The following is a 21267-nucleotide window of genomic DNA, read 5'->3' as shown; positions in this document are numbered from 1 at the left end:
CAAGTCACTGAGCCACCTCCCAATCTCCCTATACAGAATGAAAGTTGATTTCCAGCGCTCAGTTTTTCTATTCAGTAGCTCTTTAAATAGTTTTGTTGTTGTTGTTGTTGATTTGTTTATTTTATGTGTGTGAGTATTTTGCCTGTCTGTATGTCTGTGCAGCACATGTGTGTCTGGTGTTCTTAGAGGCCAGAAGAGCCCACCAGATCCCCAGGAACTAGAGTTATAGCTGCTGTGGGCCAGTGTGTGGGTGCTGGGAATCAAACCCTGGTCCTCTGGAAGAGAAATCAGTGCTCTTAACTGCTGAGCCATCTCTCCAGCCCCTGTTTGGTAGTTCTGATGGCCAGATCTGTTAGTTTGCCTCCATTGGACACCTAATCATTTGGTCTGTGTGAATCCACTGGGCACCTTGATCTGCTCAGCAGCTCACTAGGTGTTGAGCATGTTTAGAAATAGTGAGATATATCTAGATCAAGTCTTTCTCTCTCTCTTTCTTTTGGTTTTTCCAAGAAGGGTTTCTCTGTGTAGCCCTGGCTGTCCTGGAACTTGCTCTGTAGACCAGGGTGTCCTGGTCTTACAGATATCCTCTTGCCTCTGCCTCATGAGTGCTGGGATTAAAGGTGTGTATCACCACTACCTGGCTTAGATTAAATCTTAAAGGGAATCTTGGGATCCTCTGAATAATTCTTTATCTGATATTGATCCAGCTAGCTAATTGCTGTGAGTCCTTCAGTCTCGGCTTTAAAAGCCCTATCTTTAGGAAGCACCTCCAAACTAGCCTCCTTCCATCTGGGCTAGGGGCTCCCTCAAGTTCTCATGTCACTTGAGACTAGAACCCAGGTCTCCCAACCCCAAGCCTGCTCTTCTGTTACTGATGCTCACTTTTCAGAGTCCTGATCTATCTGGATGGGCCTCTAGGATCCGACACAGATTCGGATCGTAGACAGCAGGTTAGATGAACTGTCTACTGGGCCTTTTTATTTTTACAGGTTTCTCAGAATGGGAAGGCAGGCTGGCAGAAGATAGAACACCGACCTAGGTATACAGTTCGTGGACAAACCAGATTTAGAGAAGGGAGGCTGGTTCTTGGTGAATCTTCTCTGGCTGCAGAGGGCTCCATGGCAGCATGGAGATACTGGTTACTTCCCCTGAAAAGAGTCAAAAGGTGAGCAGAAGTAGAAAAATGGTTAAAAAATAACCACAAAACTTGATAATTGAAGGCTGGAGAGATGGCTCAGAGGTTAAGAGCACTGGCAGCTAGCTCTTCCAGAAGTTCTGAATTCAATTCCCAGCAATCACATTGTGGCTCACAATTATCTGTAATGAGATCTGGTGCCCTCTTCTGGCGTACAGACACACATGCAGGCAGAACACTATACATAATACATTAAAAAAACAAACCAAAAAACCAACTAGATAATTGAGAATGTAGTCCTCTCTGGTCCTCTGCAAACCCTGAAGACACAGCTGGGGATGAAGTCTTCCAGAGACAAGAGGGTGGGGAAATGCTCTAGTCCTGTGTTCTTTTCGCTATAAGCCAGCATCTGAATCCCAGTTCTGTGGTTTTCTTGACAGTTGGGTGGCCTTTGGCAGATGTATACTCACTCTCTACAACAGGAAAGGGGATTATGGACCTAGCTTTCCAGGCCTCTCAAATGGAGTCTAATCTCATGCCCAACCACCTGCTGAAAAAAAAAATCATTGGAAGAAGTTCTGGGACCAGGAAGCGCCTTACAGATTTAGGGACACAAGGTAGTGTATGATGAGGGTTTTGTTTTTTTGTTTGTTTGGTTTTTTTTTATGAATAAAGACACCACTTCTTGAGGGAATCCACTCAACTCTATAAGTTCTTTTTTTTTTTTTTTTGCAGAAGAGGTACGGACTTTCCAGGCCTGTTGGATTCCAGAATCCATTTAAGGTTGATGGAACCCAAGCAGAGTGAACTCGGAGGCAGGGCATTTTCCACCCGTGCTGAGCTAGAGTCAGCCTTCGTCTCATTCCGTCTCCTTATTCACTTTCTCCTTTCTATACCTGAAGAAGTTATCAAACGGCTTTACAGATTTTTGGCTTGGGAGAAGCAATTTACTTGGGAGACGAAATAATACTTCAGGGCTCCCTAGTGCCCTCAGATTGTCCCTTGCCAACCGAGAACACAGCACAATAGAACAGGTTGGCGCCATTTAGAGGCAAAAAGCAATTCGGAGAGCCTTCAAACATAAGGACCTGCACTTCACTAGTAATTCGGCTCAGCCTCCTTTCTCGCATTCCTGGCCCTCGGGCCCGGGTGGGCGGGGCTCCATTCACACCTTTCCGTGCCTAGCCAAGGGGCGGGGGCGGGGCGGGAGCCAGTGAGCCAATGCGAGAGGCCTTGGTCACGAGTCGCTGGCAAGCGGGCCAATGGGATTCGGGGGCGTGGCCAGGGCCTCCCCCCCGCCCCCCGAAACGTTTTATAGCAATTCGGAGCGTGAGGCTCTCGAGCGCGCTCGGGGACGGCTGTGACCTCTGGGCCCGCGGCTCTCCACGCATTGCTGCTGCCCGACCCCTTCCGCCTCGCCATCCGTCCCGCACAATGGAGTCGGTGGCCTTCTCCCGGCGCCCGGGCCAGGCTCCCTCGGCCTGCGCCCTGACTACGGAGCGCGCCCGGCCGCTGGCGGACGGGCTCATCAAGTCGCCCAAACCCTTGATGAAGAAGCAGGCGGTGAAGCGGCACCATCACAAACACAACCTGCGGCACCGCTACGAGTTCTTGGAGACCCTGGGCAAGGGCACCTACGGGAAGGTGAAGAAGGCACGAGAGAGCTCGGGGCGCCTGGTGAGTGTCCCTCTGCAGCGCGCGCGGCTCCCGGGAGCTCACCGCGCGTCCCTGGCCAGCCGTGTCCTCGGCCGAGTTGCCAGGCGCGCGCGCTTTAGAGGTGTCTGTCCGTGGTTTTCAGGGACAGTGCTCGTGGACCTGAGAACCTTAGCAGCACCAGATACCTGTCGTTTGAGAAGATGGGGCTTAACTTGAATTTTCACTGGAACAAACTGCTACGGAGTAGAATGGAAGGAGGAAATTGAAAGCACCAGATCTCAGTAGATGGATGAGGTGTGGAGATCGTTAACTCTGACTTGACACTTGGGTCCTTTCCAGACGAGACTGAATCAAAGTTTCGTTATGATGGGCTTTGATTCTGGGAAATGTAAAACCAGGCTCTGGTGCCAGGTCCACTGTATCTCACCGTGTCTATTGGTGTGAGGCCTTTCGGGGAACTTATGTTGGTTTCATGCGTGTGAATTGCCATAGTAATCAGTAACTTTGAGCAAGTTCCTTCATTTCTGTATTCTGTTTCCCCTTCTGCAAAAACAGAGAACACGGCCTGTCTCCCAAGCTGCTTGGAAGAGTGAGTGAATAAGACACATGGCTCCTGCTCATAGGTCTTGCACTGAGAATGAATTCTTCTATCTGGAAAGGCCCCTCCCTGAAAGTATAGCAAATTTACCAAAAGTTACACGATAGTGGTTCTCTCACTCCAGTTCAGTGGATCTACCTAGGCATTAGCCGGGTACTTGTTTAAAATGCTCAGTCTCTCATTTCCCAGCAAGCAGAGTGTATGATAAAGGTCTATAATTGACATTTTAGCAAGCTTTGGAGCAGGTGGTTTCGGGATTCTATTTTGCCAGATCCAGTGAGTGCTGGTTGTGAGGGTGTGTGTGTATGTGTGACCATAGTTTGCCTTATTGACTATGGCAGTGGTCCCCTCCCCTAACTGTTTGCTTTTGCAGCCAGTAGCTGGCTTGAAATCCAAGAAGTCATTTCATTGGTGAAGGAGAGTGGATGTTGGAGAAAGGAGTGGATTATGGCCCCATCAATAGGAGCAAGTATGTTTTTCCTGCTAAGGCCTGGCACAGTCCCCAGTTGCCCGCTGCCAGGTTACAGCTATTGGGCAATCGTGTACTTCCTGGCTTTCCTTTCTTTCTCTTTCTATAAAGTGCCAGGGCCCCAGAGGCTCCAGGCTTGAGACAGCTGGGCCCAAGCTTTGTCAGGGGCTTAACTAGAAAATAGTTGCTTGTGGCTTGTGCCCTGTGTCTCTTGTTGCGGGAAAATTGGGTGGAGGGAACCAGAGTAGCTGATAAACTGAGATCAAAGTTCAGAGATTCCATCAGCTCTTGACTGAGGTCACTGTCTTACACACACACACACACACACACACACACACACACACACACACACACACACAGAGAGAGAGAGAGAGAGAGACAGAGACAGAGACAGAGAGAGAGACAGAGAGAGAGACAGAGAGAGAGACAGAGAGACAGAGAGAGAGAGAGAGGAGAGATCACATTCAGGCCTCAGTGGCTCTTACATCACTACAGAGAGAATTCAGAAGGAACTCCCAGGTTCATGTGTCTTGCTGTGTGCAAGGAGCCAAGATCAGCAAACATAAAGTGTGCTCTGAAACTCCCCAACCAGACCACCCAGGACTGCTGCTGAGAGTTTGCTCAGGGTCCCCCCACTTTCTTGGAAAGCAACTCTCTGCTGTGCTAATGATTTCTCAATCCTGGAGCAGTGCCCTCATTCCCACACCCATTCCCTACGTCTTGACTGTTCTCCCTAAAGAAAGACCTGATGCTCAGATGTGTCAGTGGGGGAGAGGGACATGGGGCTGCTTATGTCTTCCCCAGATGGGCCGAGATTGGTGGTGGGAGCCCAGTTCACAGGAAAGCCTGCTGGATGACGTCCATCTGGAATTCCTCACCTCATTTCTAGCTTAGGTCCCACTCACCACTTGCAGAGATGGCTAGGAGGGTCCCACGGGATTATCTGCAGGGAAGGACAAGGAGGCAGGGCTACTGACTGCTCCAGGATGGCATCAGAGGAAAGACAAATATTTGCTCTGGATCTCAGACACATTCCTGGTATCCAAATGACATTTCCTCCTGCGGAGTCTCCCATCTCCCCCAAACAACCCCTCTCCCTAAAGAGGAAAACACCTGCTGGGGGGCCACCAAAGCCTATGGTCTGATCTGCATGGAAGTCTCACTCCCTTCTAAGGGGTGCCATGAAGGGCAGGAAGGAAGCCCAAGTGAGTAGTTCTATGCGGTCTCAAAGCTTCTGCTTCTTTTACATTTTCAATTGCTTAGTAAGCTTCAAAACATGGGGAATCTGCTTCCTTCGTTGACAGATGAGGGATCTGAGGCCCAGAAAGGGGTAGCGATTTGTCTTCTAGCTGGGCACTGGCAGATCTGCAACACAAGCTCCAGACTTGTCCACCCTAGGTCTTGGATGACCAAGTGCTGAGTCTTAGTCTAGAAGTTAGCTTTAAGATGAGCCTGGGCTTGCCTAGGTGCTTTGTCATCCCATCGGCTAGCTCCAGCTCCCTTCCCAGCACTCCAGGCAGAGTTTCGAGTGGAGAAGTCACCAGGACCCTTCCCCCTCTCAATACTGTGTGGAGGGACTGTGGGGGAAGGAACGACACTCTATTCCTGCAAAGGATCAGATTGTGCTTCCCATTGCTTACCAGTTGTGTGACCCCTATTCCTCAGTATCCCTGTCTGCAAAATGGGGATTATAATAATTCCTATGTTGTGGGTTTCTCCTGGGATTAAATAAGATAATATCTGTAAATCTTAGCACAGTGGCTAACACTGCGGGGTTTATTGCTCCAGTAAGGGCAGCATTGACCTAGGGACTCCTATTCTGGGCCTCTCCTGACCCAGTAAGGAGCATGGATTGTGCTCAGTCTTCTTGAGTTGAACCTCTATGGCCTCTGCTTTGTTCAAAGCCCTCATCTCTCATTCAGCCAACTTCAGAGAAGGATTCCTGCTGGCCAGCAGCCAAAGGCTTGTTGGGCAAGATGCTGCCCTCCCAGCTCCTCCTGCACCTGCCTGCTCAGCAACAGGGAGGGAGGCTGGAGGAGACTATTGTCCTTGGGCTCCAGCCAAACCACACAAAAGGGCTGGGCAGGGAAGCTCCTTGCTCAGGAACCTGGCAGAGTGGGCTAGGAGGAGGTGGCATTATATAGGACTAGGGGAGATGGCTTACGTTACCCACAGAGCCTCTTCCTGATTCCTGCCTAGTTCTCAGTAGAGTGGCAATCCCCACCTCAGCGGGGGCTGCCTAACCTAATCTCTCCTGCACTATCTAAGTGGGTCATCGTCCAGCTCCTTGCCTGCTTCCCAGACAGCAGCTTCTCCATGAAAGGCCAGAGAGGAGTCAAGGATGCTGGCTATGACCAGGGATGCCCAACTTGTACCATCTCTCTCAGCACCCAGAACCAGCATCTCTGCCCCCCACCCCACCCTTTTCTTTTTTTCTTCTAAAACTTTTTGATCACCTTCTGAATACAGATCATTCCCAATCTGAGCTCTGGGAGAGAAGGGGTGTTTACCAATAGGGCCCCAGCACCACCTCCTCAGGGTGTTGGCAAAGAGTGGGCACGTTTTAAGTGGGAAGGAATGGCGCACACAATGTGGCCTATGGCAAGATATGGGCAGTCCCTTCTCCAGGGATGGGAGGCAGGGCTGGACTCCTCCAAGGAACTTTCATCTTCTGAGACACTAGTTTCTCCTCCCGTCCTGTGCATGGAGGAATGATGGAGAAGTCAGTTTATCTTTCTGAAGTATTCACTGCTTGCAAATCAGGTTGGGGAATTAGCTTTCCTGCCTTTACCAACTTGCAGAGCTTTGGGGACAAGAAAATTCACCTGGATGATTTCAGCAGGAGTTATGCTCTGGTAGTTAACACGGCTAAGCACGGTGGCCTTGTAACAATCCTTGTTTGGCACCTTCCCGACATTGCAGTGACCCATTTCCGAAGAAGCTCTACACAGAATCCTGGGGCATGGAAGGGAACTCAGAGCTCCACCCTGGTCTGCCTGGACTGCCCTAGCCCACTGTCTTAGCTGAAAACCTCACCCATCCTTCCAGACTTGAAACAGTTTTCTCCTGGGCTGGTTTCCCATGCTCTTCCCAGTAAAGAAAGCCACTTTCCAGTGCCCCCCGCCCCCCAAGCTCTTCCACTAGTGAGGAGGTTAAAACTAGACAGCCCAGGAGTGGAGAGAGAGATCAGCAGTTAAGAGCACTTGCTGCTCTTGCAGAGGACCTTGAGTTTGGTTTCCAACACACATTTGGCTGCTCAGAACCATCTGTAACTCCATTTTCAGGGGGTCCAATGCCCTCCTCTGACCTCCATGGGTATTGTATACATGTGGTGCACATACATGGCACACAGGCAAAACACCCATTTGCATAAAATGAAAATAAATAAATCTAAGCAACAAACAAACTAGACAACCAGTTAGCCAGGTTATCCTAGTTTTTATGTGCCTTGAGTTGCATGGCTTCAGACAGACAAGTGTGAATCGGGTGCCTGGGCTCACAGGGTCCGCTCGGCCGGCCATGTGTTCGTACACAGCATTATCAATGGGCTGGTTTCTCCTTCTGCCTCAGAGTGTGGTGGCCAATAATAATAATAATAAATTAATAATAAATTGATTAGGTGTGGGTAATCCGCAGAGTAAAAAGACAGAGTTAATAATTGTGTCTGGGAGCTGAAGTGATGGCTGGGTGGTTAAGAGTACTAGCTACTCCTCCAGAGGACCCAGGTTCCATTCCTAGCATCCATACTGTGGGTCACAACCATCCATAACTCCAGTTCCAGGGTATCTAACAGCCTCTTCTGACCTCCCTGGGCACCAGGCACACACATGGTGCACATACATATACATGCAAACAAAGCACACAGACACATAAAATTAATAAATTTACAAAATTAAAAAAATATATTGTGTCAGGACAAAGAGATGTCCTAACATGGCCCAGCATGTGGTCATCCTCCCTCTGGGCTTGAGTATCTGTCTTTAGATGGTACCCTCTTCCTAGGCTTCAGTCAGCTTACTTTTATCCTAAGGGACAGTTGCCAGTTACCTTGCAGGTGAGAACAAAGGTCCCTAGAAATTAGTTCTTGTAACTGAGGTGGACTCCACCCAGGCCTGGGAGGGAGAGGAGCGGGGGAAACCCTATCTGGTCGCTGGTTCCTCCAGGCAAAGATCATCCAGGGACTTGGCCAATAGGTATGTGTAATGAGTGTTCACTAGTGTACAGATGGTAAAGGCTTTTTTGCACACGGGGCCCTTTCTAGCCTCCAGTGGTACTAGATCTAATTGACTTTGACATGCTAGGGCTGGGAGAGGTTGGGAACAGTGGCCGAGCCCCACCAAGGCAATGATGAATCAGTCCTTCTTGTCTGTCACCCTTCTGGGGACCGAGGGAGGACTGAGAACATGCCTCCTCTCCTTCCTGGGATCTCTCAGGACCCACTGTAGATAACTAGGGGTTTGGTAACCTACTCTTTGCTCCTCTCATGTCTTGTAAGAGAATGAAACTGGGGGGAATTAGAATTTCAGGCTTTCTAAGGTCAGAAGAAGTGCGTCTTGAGGTTTTACTTGTGTGCCCACTGGCCACACCAGATACTCCTAGCACCCTCAAAATCTGTTTGGGGAACTCATTTCTTGTCACCTTTACCGCCCTTAGAGCTCTGTCCCTAAGCTTGTGGCGTCTGCTCAGTGTATACACAACTGTGTATCTAACATCTGCCTAGACTTTGCCTGGCTGCATTTTAAGCTCTCAGGCATTCGTAGTTGTCTAGATAGTGATGTGTGTGTTTACACATGACTGTTTTTCCTACCTCCTAATAGATTTTTTTTTTTACAGATCTTTGTCTATAAAGAGTTCACAGTCCTTTACTCATTGTCTGATTTTATGAACAAAGACTTACAGAGGAGAGAGCGAGCCACGCCATCTCTCCTTCAGGGTGAGAAAAGTGGTGTGGAGAAGTGTGTGGGAGTACAGCTCAGTGTTGAATGCAGGAGAGGTGTCTCCAAGTTGAAGGAATATCAAGGCCTGTGCCCCGCTCCCCTGTGCTGCGCCCAGTTCTAAGCCCTGGGGGTTTTCTGCCTGGCTCTTTAGGGAGAGATTAGTGAGGCTAGAGCAGAATGTTGCAGCAGCCAGATCCCCACATCTGCAGCATCCCCCTGCATTGGGCCTCTCGGGGATGAGGCTCCATGGTGACCATCTGCCATTGTCCTCCCCGCCCTGCTCTGGGGAGGGCTGAGAATGGGGCCTGCCCCCTTTCAGCAATGCAGCTTTAGGGCAGGATGGGGTGGAGGGCACGCCATCCATGACCCGTTGCCGGGGTGACCAGGCTGTGGGCATTGTGAGCAGCTCCTCTGACAGGATTAGGGTTATTCCACATTCTCGTCAGATGGGGAGTGCAAGCCCAAAGAGCCCGCTGTCCCGAGAGCAGAAACCATTGTCTACCTCCAGAGCCTGTGAAAGGGTGGATTAGAGGCCCCACCCCCTTGAGCTGGGGTTTCCTTTCTGCCTCCTTTTGAATCCAGAGGGGAGGCCAGCCCTCCTGGGAAATGGAATGAGGAGCTGTTTACCTCAGTCTGGGCCTTCATATTTCTCATTACTTGTGTGAAGAGGAAGTCTTGTGTTTACCATTCTGTTGGTGTCCTTGGCCAGAACTTGCCAGGAACTGACTGGCCTGGGACACCCAACACTCACCCAGACTCTGCGGGCCCCTGGCATTTGTACAGCTCACTTCCCAGCAGCAAAGCGCCTCAGACTACTGGGTTCAATCAGTTTTATTTCCCAGAAAGGCAACTGAGGCTCTGGGAGGGGTGGGACTTGCCCGAAGCCACCAGAACGGAACCTGAGAGTCAGGCACCCTGGGTCCCGGCTCTATGGTTTCCCATGAGTCTCTCTGGTTGTGTCTTGTCCAAGAGCTGCCACTGAATGCTGAGGATCAGGGAGACTGAGGCTGTTAGGTGTTGAGCTGCAGCTCCTCCATTCCTCTGTATCTGCCCTTCCTGAGGTCCCCCCACATCAGCTGGAGGGGTTGATCACTGTATGTCCCACCTATACAGAGTGAGACGTTAAATCCCAGAGGACTGCCTATCTAGTTTGTTTATTTATTGGTAAGGAAGGGGCATTCCTTACCTGGACTTCAAAGGCTGCTCTGTGCAGGGTGGTTCCTTTGTTTTTTGGTGATCTTTTTAATTATGGCAAAATACATGTATAAAATTTGCCATTTTAACTGATTTTATGTGTATAACTCACTAGCATATTGAATATATCCACAATATTGTAAATCATCACAATAAAAATAGCTTTCTTTAATTTTTTTATGTAATGTGGGTGGGTGTCTTCTCTGGATGTATGTTTGTGTATCTGCAGAGGGCATCTGATCCCTTGGGACTAGAGTTACAGAGTTGTGAGCTACCATGTGGGTGCTGGGAACCAAACTCACGTCCTTTGGAAGAGCAGCCAGTGTTCTTAGCTGCTGAGACATTGCTCCAGCTCTAAAACCTTTTTTTTTTAAATCATCCCAAATAGAAGCTCTTTATCCATTAAATAATAACAACCCCCCAATGCCACTCTTTAGCCCTATACTCCTGGTAACTTTTGATCTATTTTCTGTCTACCTCATAAAAGAGGATCTCATAATATTTGTCACTCTGTGTGACTAGCTTATTTTGCTGAGTATGCTTTCGTGGTTCAGGCATCTTATAGTAGGTATCAGAATTCCATTCCTTTTTCTGACTGATTAATACCAAATTTTGTCTATCCATTCACCTGTTGCTAGGCATTGGGGTTGTAATTTTTGGCTAGTGATTGGTTGTTTATAACAAATTGGAGTACGGGACAGAAAAGGACTGAACTCTGAATCAGGTTGCCAATTATGCTGGTCGGTGACTATGACTTTAAGGAAAAACGTTTAGCCTCTTGGATTTCCAGTTTCTTCACCTGCGAATGAGAGTGAGGATGCTTTATTTCGTTCCTAGATGGGAGGATCAATGTATTTACTAATAAATAGCAGTAAGTTGCTCTTCACTTTCTGATGTGTACCAGGCCCTCTGTCTGGCATCAAGGACCCAGTGCTGAGTAAATCATCCCAGGTCCTTGTCCTTGGGGTGCACTGTGCATATTCCACTTGTAAATCCTAAAGCATCAAACCTCACAGGTGTAGGCTGTTACTTCTTATTCACTGGTGGACTTTGAAAATGAGACCATTGGTCCATGCTGCTTCCTGCCAGATGGACTGCACTGGACCCAAGGGAGAAACTTTTCTAGACAAGGCCATCTCCATTTTCCTGTCACCTGCCCTGGTAGAGGTGGTGGCTTCTCTTGGTACATTCTGTGGTTTATGTTGCTGCTACAGGCAGAGTACCAGGGTCAGGGCTCATGGAACATCCTCAGGGATGCCTCTGCCTGCTAGGCCTTTCTCCTTAATCTTGGGCATCCTCTTTTCCCAGGTGGCCATCAAGTCAATCCGGAAAGACAAGATCAAAGATGAGCAGGATCTATTGCATATACGGCGGGAGATTGAGGTCATGTCGTCACTCAACCATCCGCACATCATTGCCATCCATGAAGGTATAGTAGTGGGACATTTGGAACTGGAAGCCATGAGTCTGTGTATGTGAGTGTATGTGTGTGTGTGTGTGTGTGTGTGTGTGTGTGTGTGTGTGTGTGAATGTGTATATGTGTGTGAACGAGTGTGTGTGTGTGTGTGGTATGTGTATATGTGTGTGTGAATGTGTATATGTGTGTGTATGTGTGTGAATGAGTGTGTGTGTGGTGTGTGTGGTGTGTGTGTGGTGTGTGTGTGTGAATGTGTATATGTGTGTGTGAATGTGTATATGTGTGTGTGTGTGTAGAAGTCAGAACTGCTAACGTAACATAAAGAAGTAAACATGAGCCCAATGGTACACGCCTGTAACCCCAACTGTGATGTCTGTAACCCTAACCCCAGGAGGCTTGAGACAGCAGGAATATAAATTCAAGACCAGCTTAAGTGACATAACAGGACCCTGCTTTAAATAAATACATTACTTAAACAAATGAAGTTCTTTTAAAAAAGAAGAAGTAAGAATGAGGAAGGCTTTCGAGTTGCAAAGGCTGGATTCAAAACCCTGCCAGATGCCTCGGAACACTCATTAAGAACTGGGCCTTGCTGCACATGGTGGTGCACACCTTTAATCCCAGCAGTTGTGAGTTCGAGGCCAGCCTGGTCTACAGAGTGAGTTTCAGGACAGGCTCCAAAGCTACAGAGAAACCCTGTCTTCAAAAACTAAAACCAAAAAAAAAAAAAAAAAAAAAGAACTGGGCCTTAGTTCCTCTTTACAAAATGGAGTAATCCCATTTACATCACAGAGTGGTTGCGAATATCCAACTGGATAGTATCATCGAGTACTCTATAACTGGAAAAGCTGTAGGTTTGTTTGTGTGTTTATAGATAGCTAGAGTCCTACCTAGAATCCCACACTTGCTAGGTAAATGCTGTAAATTGAGCTGCGTCCTCATCCCAGATTGCAAGCCTTTTGTCCTTGTTACTACGTTTTTCCCTAATGGCACTGCCTCCCAACCCCATGAGATCCTTAGCAACCCAGGGGAGGCTGAAATGCCAGAGCCTGCACCTGCCTGGGGTGTGTGGGTGCTGTTCCTCGCTCGTCTGTTAGCCAGGCCTCCTGAAGTCATCCTGTGTCCCTGAGTCACTCCCGCCATGGGCTTACTCTGCCTCTTCTTGTCTCTCTTGGCCTCCTCTCCTCTGACATCAGCTCTGGCTTGATCACTCTGGCTGCCCTCCTCCCTGTGGCCCAGACAACGTAGTGAGCAGGACAGGATGACGAGGGAAGAAGGGAGAACACCTTCCCACGTACACCTGTCTGCTTCAGGTCTTTACATAACATCAGCTAAATGGGATCTCAGGGATGGGGCGGGGGGGAGCCTACGGATTCGTCTAGAGTGTTCTTCTGTCTGAAGATTCCTGGTGGGAAGAATAGAGACGTCTCCACTCTCATGTTTATAGGAAGAAAAAGGGCGACGCTATTGTTATGACCCCGTGACTTGAGCCTGTCCCACGAGGAGCCCAGACAACTGGCTGAGAGGGCTAATTGTATTTCTCTTTTCTTCCCTCCGGGAATAGTGGGCAAGCCAAGCTCGGTGATTGGCAGTGTGCATGCGTGCCCTCACATGCATGAATCTGTGTATATATGAATTCTCTCCATACCCAGTTTCCATTTGGGTCTGAGAACTGAGCTGATGCTCAGGGTGTGTGTGTGTGGTATGTGTGTGTGTGTGGTGTGTATGTGTGTGTGTGTGTGTGTGTGTGTGTGTGTGTGTGGTATGTGTGTGTGTGTGTGTGTGTGGTATGTGTGTGTGTGTGGTGTGTATGTGTGTATGTGTGGTGTGTATGTGTGTGTGTGGTGTGTATGTGTGTGGTGTGTGTGTGTGGTGTGTGTGTGTGGTGTGTATGTGTGTAGTGTGTGGTGTGGGTGTGTGGTGTGTGGTGTGTGTGTGTGTGTGTGTGTGTGTTGATGGTGCACACACAGGACATTACAGTCACTGGGTGTTTGAAGGGTTCCTCCAGATTCATCTCCATCTTGCTATAGGGCTTCAGTTGATTGGGGCTGCGGGAATGCCGGGACTGACTTCTAATCTAAATGTTCCCCCAAATGCACCACGCTAGCTCCTTGTCTTTGTTTCCTAGCGTAAAGGTTGCCCATAACCTGAGACCCACATGTGTGGCGTCTCAGTCAGGCCGCCTTGCTCGCCTGGAGAGCCACGCTGCAAACCTTCTTCTGGCCTTGTCGCTGGCATCTGCGAGTGGAGACTCCTCCCTTAGCTCCTTCTCAGAGGCTAGGCAGCAACTGGGGCTGGCCGAGCGAGCCCAACTCCTAAGACCTGTTTAACACGAGATGCAGTGTCATCGACAAGCGTGTCCTGACACAGCCTCTCCTTTTCTAGAGGACGGGAGCCAGGACACAGTCTGGTGGCGAGACGGCCCCTCCTACACACGGAGATGGGCTAACTGGGGTGGGCTGAGCGCCAAGAACCCAGAGAGCCAATTAATTACCCCATATTTATTGATTGCCGCCGCCGCCACCGCCGCATCTCAGGCCATACGCACTCCGGCCCTAGCCTGGGCACTCTGAATGGGAAGTCAGAGGTGGCGGGAGTGAGGACTGTCTCAAGTCGCCCTGTCACAGGCAGGTCTCAGTTTTCAGAATTGTACAGGAGGACGCCGAATGCGGCGATGGGTCTCATTTTCTGAGCACTTCCTTGTGTGTCAGACACCGGGCCAGCAAGAGCTGCCGCCGATTTCTTACCTGTTTCTCGCCACAGTCCTGTGAGGTTTCTGTTATTGTCTGCCCTCAGAGGAGGAGACAAAGGCACAGTGGTGTGACAGTTTGTCGAAGTTCATCCCGTAACTCTGCATTCTCCCTGATAGATCTAGTAGAGACTTGACCCAGGTCGTAAGATGAAGAAGGATAGGGTCTGAATCAAAGAGCCCCGTTTTTGACCCCCTAGCAGTACATCTTTGCCCTCCCGGGAGTGTGCAGAGTCCTCCAAAGCCTAACCTTAGCCACTGACCTCACTCGTCCTAGAAGATGCTGAGCCTTCAAAGGCTCTTCTCCCACCCTTATTCGCTGCCGTGAGGCCCCTATAGCAGACATTCCAGAGGGAGGTCCTATCTGGTGTGAGGCTGTGGAAGAGACGGTGACCCACAGCGGGTCGGTGCTCTCTGGGAGGCCTAACAGTCTCCCTCCCCTCTCCAGTGTTTGAGAATAGCAGCAAGATCGTGATTGTCATGGAGTATGCCAGCCGGGGTGATCTGTATGATTACATCAGCGAGCGGCCACGGCTGAGTGAGCGAGACGCCAGGCATTTCTTCCGACAGATTGTCTCTGCCCTGCACTACTGCCACCAGGTGGGTACCCACTGGTCTTAGTTGTGTTTGGGGGGAGGGGGTGTCTCTGGGGCTCTAAGGCTGGTTTAGACCAGGAAGGCTTCTGGACTCTCAGACTGAGGGATGCTGGTATCCCTGCCTTTGTTCCCTTGACCGCAGAAGGGCCTATGGTTTCTTGAACTATGCCAGTGAATTTATGTATCCCCGCCTGCCTGTGCTCAACTCTGTGTTAATTCCACTTTCTAGACTAGGTCCCTGTCTCCTTTCCCTTTCCTGGGGACATTCCCTGACTCGGTTGCCTTCCTCTTTTAGAACGGGATTGTTCACCGTGATCTCAAGCTGGAGAACATCCTTCTAGACGCCAATGGAAATATCAAGGTGAGCATCACTTCTGGTTTCTAAGAGCTTCCCTGTCCCACTCCAGGTTTTCTGTTCTGTCCCCAGTCAAGTAGCTCTAAGTGCTTAGGGGTCCCTGAAGTTAAGTTAAGCAAACCCTGGCCCTCAGCCATCATCCATCCCAACACGTCCTTCATGGATGGGGCACTGAACCCCCGAGAGGAAGATCCCTGTCCCCCAGTGACTGGCAGAGGTTGGTTAGGCAGGAATTGAAACAAAGTCTCTGCCTTTCAGGCCATTGCCTTTTTGATGTCCCAAGGGTGGCAAGGGTCTAATCTAGGGTCAATTTTTACTCATGGCTTTGGGACCAACAGGTACTGAGCCTCGTTCTCCTTGCGTGTGCACTTGTACACGAACCTGCGTACACAGCTTAATCTGCTGCGGTCAAGCAGTCCCATAGCTTCTTCCCTCGTTGGTATCACTTTCTGTTTCCCACAATCGCTGGATTCCCATGCTGAAGCAGCCAGATTTCTATCAGGCAGAAGTTCATGCCAGGGAGATAAGCCAGACTCTTGAGGCTGGAGAGAGCCAACTTTGGTGACAGGTTAGCCTGGCAAACAGCTGGAGGGGTGACATAGGCCGACCCCGCTCGGAATCTACCGGACCCAGGACGAAGGTCACTCCGTGGCCGCTGGCCTGCGTGTTCTGAGATATCCTGGTACTAAGTCTGTAGCCCTCAGCCAGTTCCTGAGGCAGGTAGGCTCCTTTGACGCTGGCAGGAGAAGGAGGCCAGAGGCAGGAAACACACACACACTAGACAAGCACACAGACTCTGTTGGTACCAATCATCAACGTCATTATAGGCTCCCCTGGCAACTGCTTGATAAGACGCCAATAAAGCTATAAACAAAGGAGCCAGAGTTTCATAAACAGCCCTCCCCACCCTGCGCACATGACCCTTTGATGGGGTGAAGGGTCAGGTAGCTCCGGGGTCCTTGCCTCCACCCCTAGCTAAGGATAGGTAGGAAAGAAGAGGATGGCCTTAGAACCTCTCAGGTCCCTGAAATCAAACATCTCAGGGAGTCCTTTGAGAAGATTCTATCTTCTGGGCTTCAACCAGCCCTGACCTTTACCCTCTCCTCTCCTCTCTCTTCTCTTCTCTCCTCTCTCTTCTCCCCTTCTCTCCTCTCCTTTCTTCCTTTCCTCTCTTCTCCTCTCCTCTCCTCTCGCCTCTTCCTCTGCCCCTTGACCATGCATGTTCACCCTGGGTTCCTGTCCAGATATGGGCAGAGATGAGCCCTTCGCTCGGAAGGACAGCTTAGGCTTCACATGGTCACTGGGTCAGGGCCCTCGCTTGCGCGTTGAGGGCCTTAGGGCGCTGTCTTTCAGGACCTGAGCTATGAGATGTGGGTTGGGAGTCCCTTTCCCCAGGATTTGGAGAGAGGATGGCCAAGAGCTGTGAACAACCCAACCTTGGGCATGACCTGTGCTTGTCCCAACCCTACAGATTGCTGATTTTGGCCTCTCCAACCTGTACCACAAAGGCAAGTTCCTCCAGACATTCTGTGGGAGCCCTCTCTATGCCTCACCGGAGATCGTCAACGGGAAGCCCTATGTGGGCCCAGAGGTAAGAGCTCTCCTTCTGCCAGCCTCCCTGAGTCTGGGTCATGCAGGTTGAGCTAGTTTGCTAGGTACGTCCTTTTTCAGAGCACAGAACTCAGGCCCCAGCAGGCAATGATTTGCCAAACCTTGAGGCAGAAGTAGAAAGCTGTCATGAGGTCTCTTGGTATCCTGTCTCATTGATTGATTTTTGGTTTTTTCGACACAGGGTTTCTCTGTTTCGTTTTGGTGCCTGCCTTGGATCTCATTCTGTAGCCCAGGCTGGCCTCGAACTCACAGAGATCCCCCTAGCTCTGCCTCCCGAGTGCTGAGATTAAAGGTGTGAGCCACCACCGCCCGGCTCTCCTGTCTCCTTCTTGTCTCCTGGTTCTCACTGTCTCCTGGCACTCAGTCCAGCCGCCCCACCTTGACCCAGAATGATGATGAGGGCCTGGCCACTGCCGCTACGCTTGTGGCTGTCCCTCCCGGGGGAAGTGACTGTCAGTATCTTTCCCTGTGAGCCCCTGATTCCTCCGCTGCCTCCCTGTGTCACCTCTGGTTACAAGGGGAGGTAAGAGGAAGCCTTCACTGTGGCCTTGACATCTTCCATTGTGTTGGAGATCTGAACGGCGGCGGCCCTCCAGTCGGCTGCCCTCCAGTCGGCGGCCCTCCAGTCGGCGGCCCTCCAGTCGGCGGCACACGCTGCGTCTTTGCTGAGCACCCCTCGCCCGCCCTCTCTTTCAGGTGGACAGCTGGTCTCTGGGAGTCCTCCTGTACATTCTGGTGCATGGCACCATGCCCTTTGATGGGCAGGATCATAAAACACTGGTGAAGCAAATCAGCAGTGGGGCTTACCGTGAACCCCCAAAGCCGTCTGGTGAGTGAGAACTGTGATCAGGCTGGGGGCGGGGGCGAGGGGTGCACCGTCACAGTCCTTGGTTCCCGAGACAGTGACCAGACAGTGGTGATAATGGAGGTCGCAGTGCATAGTGACTCGGGAAGATCAGGATGCACCCCACTGTCCTCTGCAGTCTGAGACCTCCGAGGAAAGGGGTAGCTCTCTTCACTATAAGCTTGCTTTAGAAGTGCTTTCAGGGGTCCAGCTTAATCCTCTTTGCTATAGTTATATTGCTTCTTATTGCCTTTGTCCTCCTCCTAAGAAATCTGCCCTTTCACATATGATGCAGAGTAGGAAGATGTAGGTGAGAGCCTTGCTTTATTTGAGCATAGTCCCTGTCCTCAGAGGGAATTTCAGTAGAGAAGGAAAATACCGATATAGAAACAAGGGCCGGTAAAGAGAGCTTGTGGGACCGAGGCAATGGGCTGAGTCTGCCTGGAAAAGTTGGCCTAGGGAGTGGGCCTGCACCTGTATGGAACCCAAGGAGGGAATGTACTGATCTAGCCCAGAGACATGAGCAGCGTCTGCGCTCAAGTGAGACAGGCCTGTGAGAGAGGACCTTGGGTGCCGTGGCACTATCCAACTGAAGCCCCTGCCTTTATTTTTACAGATGCCTGCGGCCTGATCCGCTGGCTGTTGATGGTGAACCCTACCCGTCGGGCCACACTGGAGGATGTAGCCAGTCACTGGTGGGTCAACTGGGGCTATACCACCAGAGTTGGGGAACAGGAAGCTGTGCGTGAGGGCGGGCACCCTGGTGGTGACTCTGGCCGGGCCTCCATGGCCGACTGGCTCCGACGCTCCTCCCGCCCCCTCCTGGAGAACGGGGCCAAGGTATGCAGCTTCTTCAAACAGCATGTGCCGGGAGGCGGAAGCGCTGCACCTGGGCTCGAACGGCAGCATTCTCTTAAGAAGTCCCGTAAAGAGAACGACATGGCTCAGACTCTGCAGGGTGACCCAGCTGAGGATGCCGCCCCTCGCCCTGGCAAGGGTAGCCTCAAGCTACCAAAAAGCATTCTCAAGAAGAAGGCCTCTACCTCCTCAGGGGTGGTACAGGAGGACCCTCCGGAACTCAGCCCAGTGCCTGATACCCCAGGGCAGCCAGTCCCTGTCGTAGCCCTACTCCCAAGGAAGGGTATCCTCAAGAAGTCTCGGCAGCGTGAGTCCGGTTACTATTCCTCTCCAGAGCCCAGTGAGTCCGGGGAACTCTTAGACGCTGGTGATGTGTTTGTGAATGGGGATCCGGTGGAGCAGAAGTCTCCACAAGCTCCAGGGCTCCTCCACCACCACCGCAAGGGCATTCTCAAACTCAACGGCAAGTTCTCACGCACGGCCTTGGAAGGCACCACCCCTAGCACCTTCGGCTCCCTGGACCAACTGGTCTCCCCTCACCCTGCAGCCCGGGCCAGCCGCCCCTCGGGGGCTGTGAGTGAGGACAGCATCCTGTCCTCCGAGTCCTTTGACCAGTTGGACTTGCCTGAGCGGCTCCCTGAAACCCCGCTGAGGGGCTGTGTGTCTGTGGACAACCTAAGGAGGCTTGAGCAGCCACCCTCGGAGGGCCTGAGGCGATGGTGGCAGGAGCCCCTGGGGGACAGCTGCTTTTCTCTGACAGACTGCCCGGAGGTGACAGCGGCCTACCGACAGGCCTTGGGAATCTGCTCAAAGCTCAGCTGAAGATGAGAGGCAGCGCCCCAGGTTGGGGTGGGCTCCGAGAGGGTTTGCAGAGGAACCCCGGATACGACTCCTGGGGACACTGGGGGAGATAAGTACATCAGGGACTCCACGTCTTCAGCCTGCTGAACCAGGAAGATGAGAAGGGAAGTGGTCCTGATGTGGGAGGGAGTGGGAAGGACCCACAGAATCCAGGCTGCCAGACTGCTGTAGTGGGGCCACGGAGACCTGAGGAGCCCCTCATGCTGTGTCTACCTCCTTTGTGCGTGAGTGTTAACCCATCCGTGCATTTTCTCACCTGTCCCCCGCCAGTGTCGGGGTGCATCTTCACACAAGTTCCTGTTCCCGCCAGCCACCAGAGTTAGAACCCTAACATGCCAGGGGTAATCTGGAGCAGACTTTCCTCCTTATTCAAAGAGGGAGCAGCCGCTGGTTCCCATCTCCCGAACCGGAGCCTCCCAGAGTCCGTCACTGCTGTGGATCTCAGAGACCTGGAAAGGCACGGACTGCTGTCTGACTTCATCTCAAGGGGTCCAGATGCCTCCGGACCCCACCTTAGACCTCAAAGACTTGAGCTTCTGCCTTGAAGCTGCTTCTGCTATCTACACTGTGGGTGGATGTGTCTATTTCTCAGGCTAACAGGACCTAAAATGTGCTGATTTATTTATTTTTTTTTCCTCTTTGTTTTGTTTTGTTTTTAAAAGTGAATTTTGCTGCTTTCAGTAATGTGAATGCTGTGTTCTGGGGAAAACCACTGGGCCATTGAAGTTTATGTACGGAAGTATTTGGCAATGATGTCCCTCTCTAATGGGTGGGAGGAGGCGGGGCTGGCTTTTTCAAACTTAGGTTCTGAGCACTGGATTGGCTGTCTGGGCCCTTCACACCCGAAGCTGGCCATCCTCCCTCTTCTGTGGCCAAATAAACCTCAATCCATTAAAACCGGCATGATGAACTGGAAAAACAATCTCTGGTCCTCTTTGGTGACCTGGGTTCACATCTTTGAGCCTTCTGATACTTTCCTCTTGGGCTGCTACAGGTAGGGACACAAGACTGTTTAATCAAAATAGGACAAAGGAATTTGGAGGTGCGGCTGGGTGGTCAGAATGTTGTTTAATGTGGACTCGAAGTCCCTAGCAAAAGAAATAAAAAAAAACAAAACACAAAACAAAAAACCCTCTCCAAAGCGCCCAGTCCACCTGCAGCAGGCGCTTGGGCCTGGCCCTGTTAAGCATTCTAGTAGAAAAGCCTTGGCTCGGGGTCCCAGGTTCTTCTTTGCTTCCCTAGTACTCAAGGAAGAAATGGGTCAGGTCGATCCGTCGGGCTGATTCCCTTCCCTAGCCCCCCTCCCGGCCTGCTCCCCTCCCCCACTGGCCCGTGCCCTGCCCCCTGCTGCCTGAAGACCTGCCCCACAGCTTTTATTCCCTCTACAGAAATTCCCTTCCCTCCAGTACTGAACTGTTTCTCGCCTGGCCCTCGCTCCCGACTCCGGGAGGAAGTGAAGAATGCTTGGAATGTCCACCCTCCCTGGACAGCCCCTCAGCCCCCTGCAGAGCTGTCCCAGCAGCCTGTTCCATTGAGAAACTGCCGGACTCTGGGACTGGTTGAGAGGGAGGACCGAGGACAAAGTGCAGACCAGCGGCTGGTTGGCTTTGGTTCCAAGACGGCTCGCTCCCCACCCCCACCCCGGACCTACTCTGGCATTCACCCTCTAATCTCCCCATTCTGGCTGGCTCCAGTTTTCTAGCTAGACAGCCCACCTGTGCTCGGAGTGTGGGGCATTTGCCAGATGAAGACTTGGGTCTCCCTCATTATACCTTGAGAAAGGTCACAGCCTGGGGACAGACGAGACAGGTAGGGCTGGTCCACCATGGGAGCAAGGTAGGACAGTACACACGGACATATTGCTTGAGTGACAGCAGATGGGCCTGAGGTCCCAGGACTGGGCTAAGCTTGAGTAAACCCCAGAAAAACACAGCCTGGGCCTTCACCCCCAAGAAGGGGACGTCCCACGGTGGCGCATGCCACGCCA

The 21267-nt window shown here is 51.3% G+C and overlaps 1 protein-coding gene across 1 annotated transcript; it reads left to right on the top strand.

Annotated features, from left to right (window-relative positions):
• Nucleotides 1–2487: 2487 nt before the first annotated feature.
• On the top strand, nt 2488–19700 carry Nuak2 (NUAK family kinase 2). Its single transcript, XM_059280417.1, has 7 exons — nt 2488–2812; nt 11298–11418; nt 14604–14755; nt 15047–15112; nt 16578–16697; nt 17414–17546; nt 18178–19700. The coding sequence occupies exons 1-7, from the start codon at nt 2570–2572 to the stop codon at nt 19239–19241; spliced, it is 1899 nt and encodes a 632-aa protein (XP_059136400.1). The 5' UTR covers nt 2488–2569; the 3' UTR covers nt 19242–19700.
• The last annotated feature ends 1567 nt before the right edge of the window (nt 19701–21267 follow it).

This window comes from Peromyscus eremicus, chromosome 15 (genome assembly GCF_949786415.1).
Source record: "Peromyscus eremicus chromosome 15, PerEre_H2_v1, whole genome shotgun sequence".
Lineage (NCBI taxonomy): Eukaryota > Metazoa > Chordata > Mammalia > Rodentia > Cricetidae > Peromyscus > Peromyscus eremicus.
The sequence above is the reverse complement of the archived record's forward strand: the minus strand, read 5'-3'. Positions and strand labels throughout refer to the sequence as shown.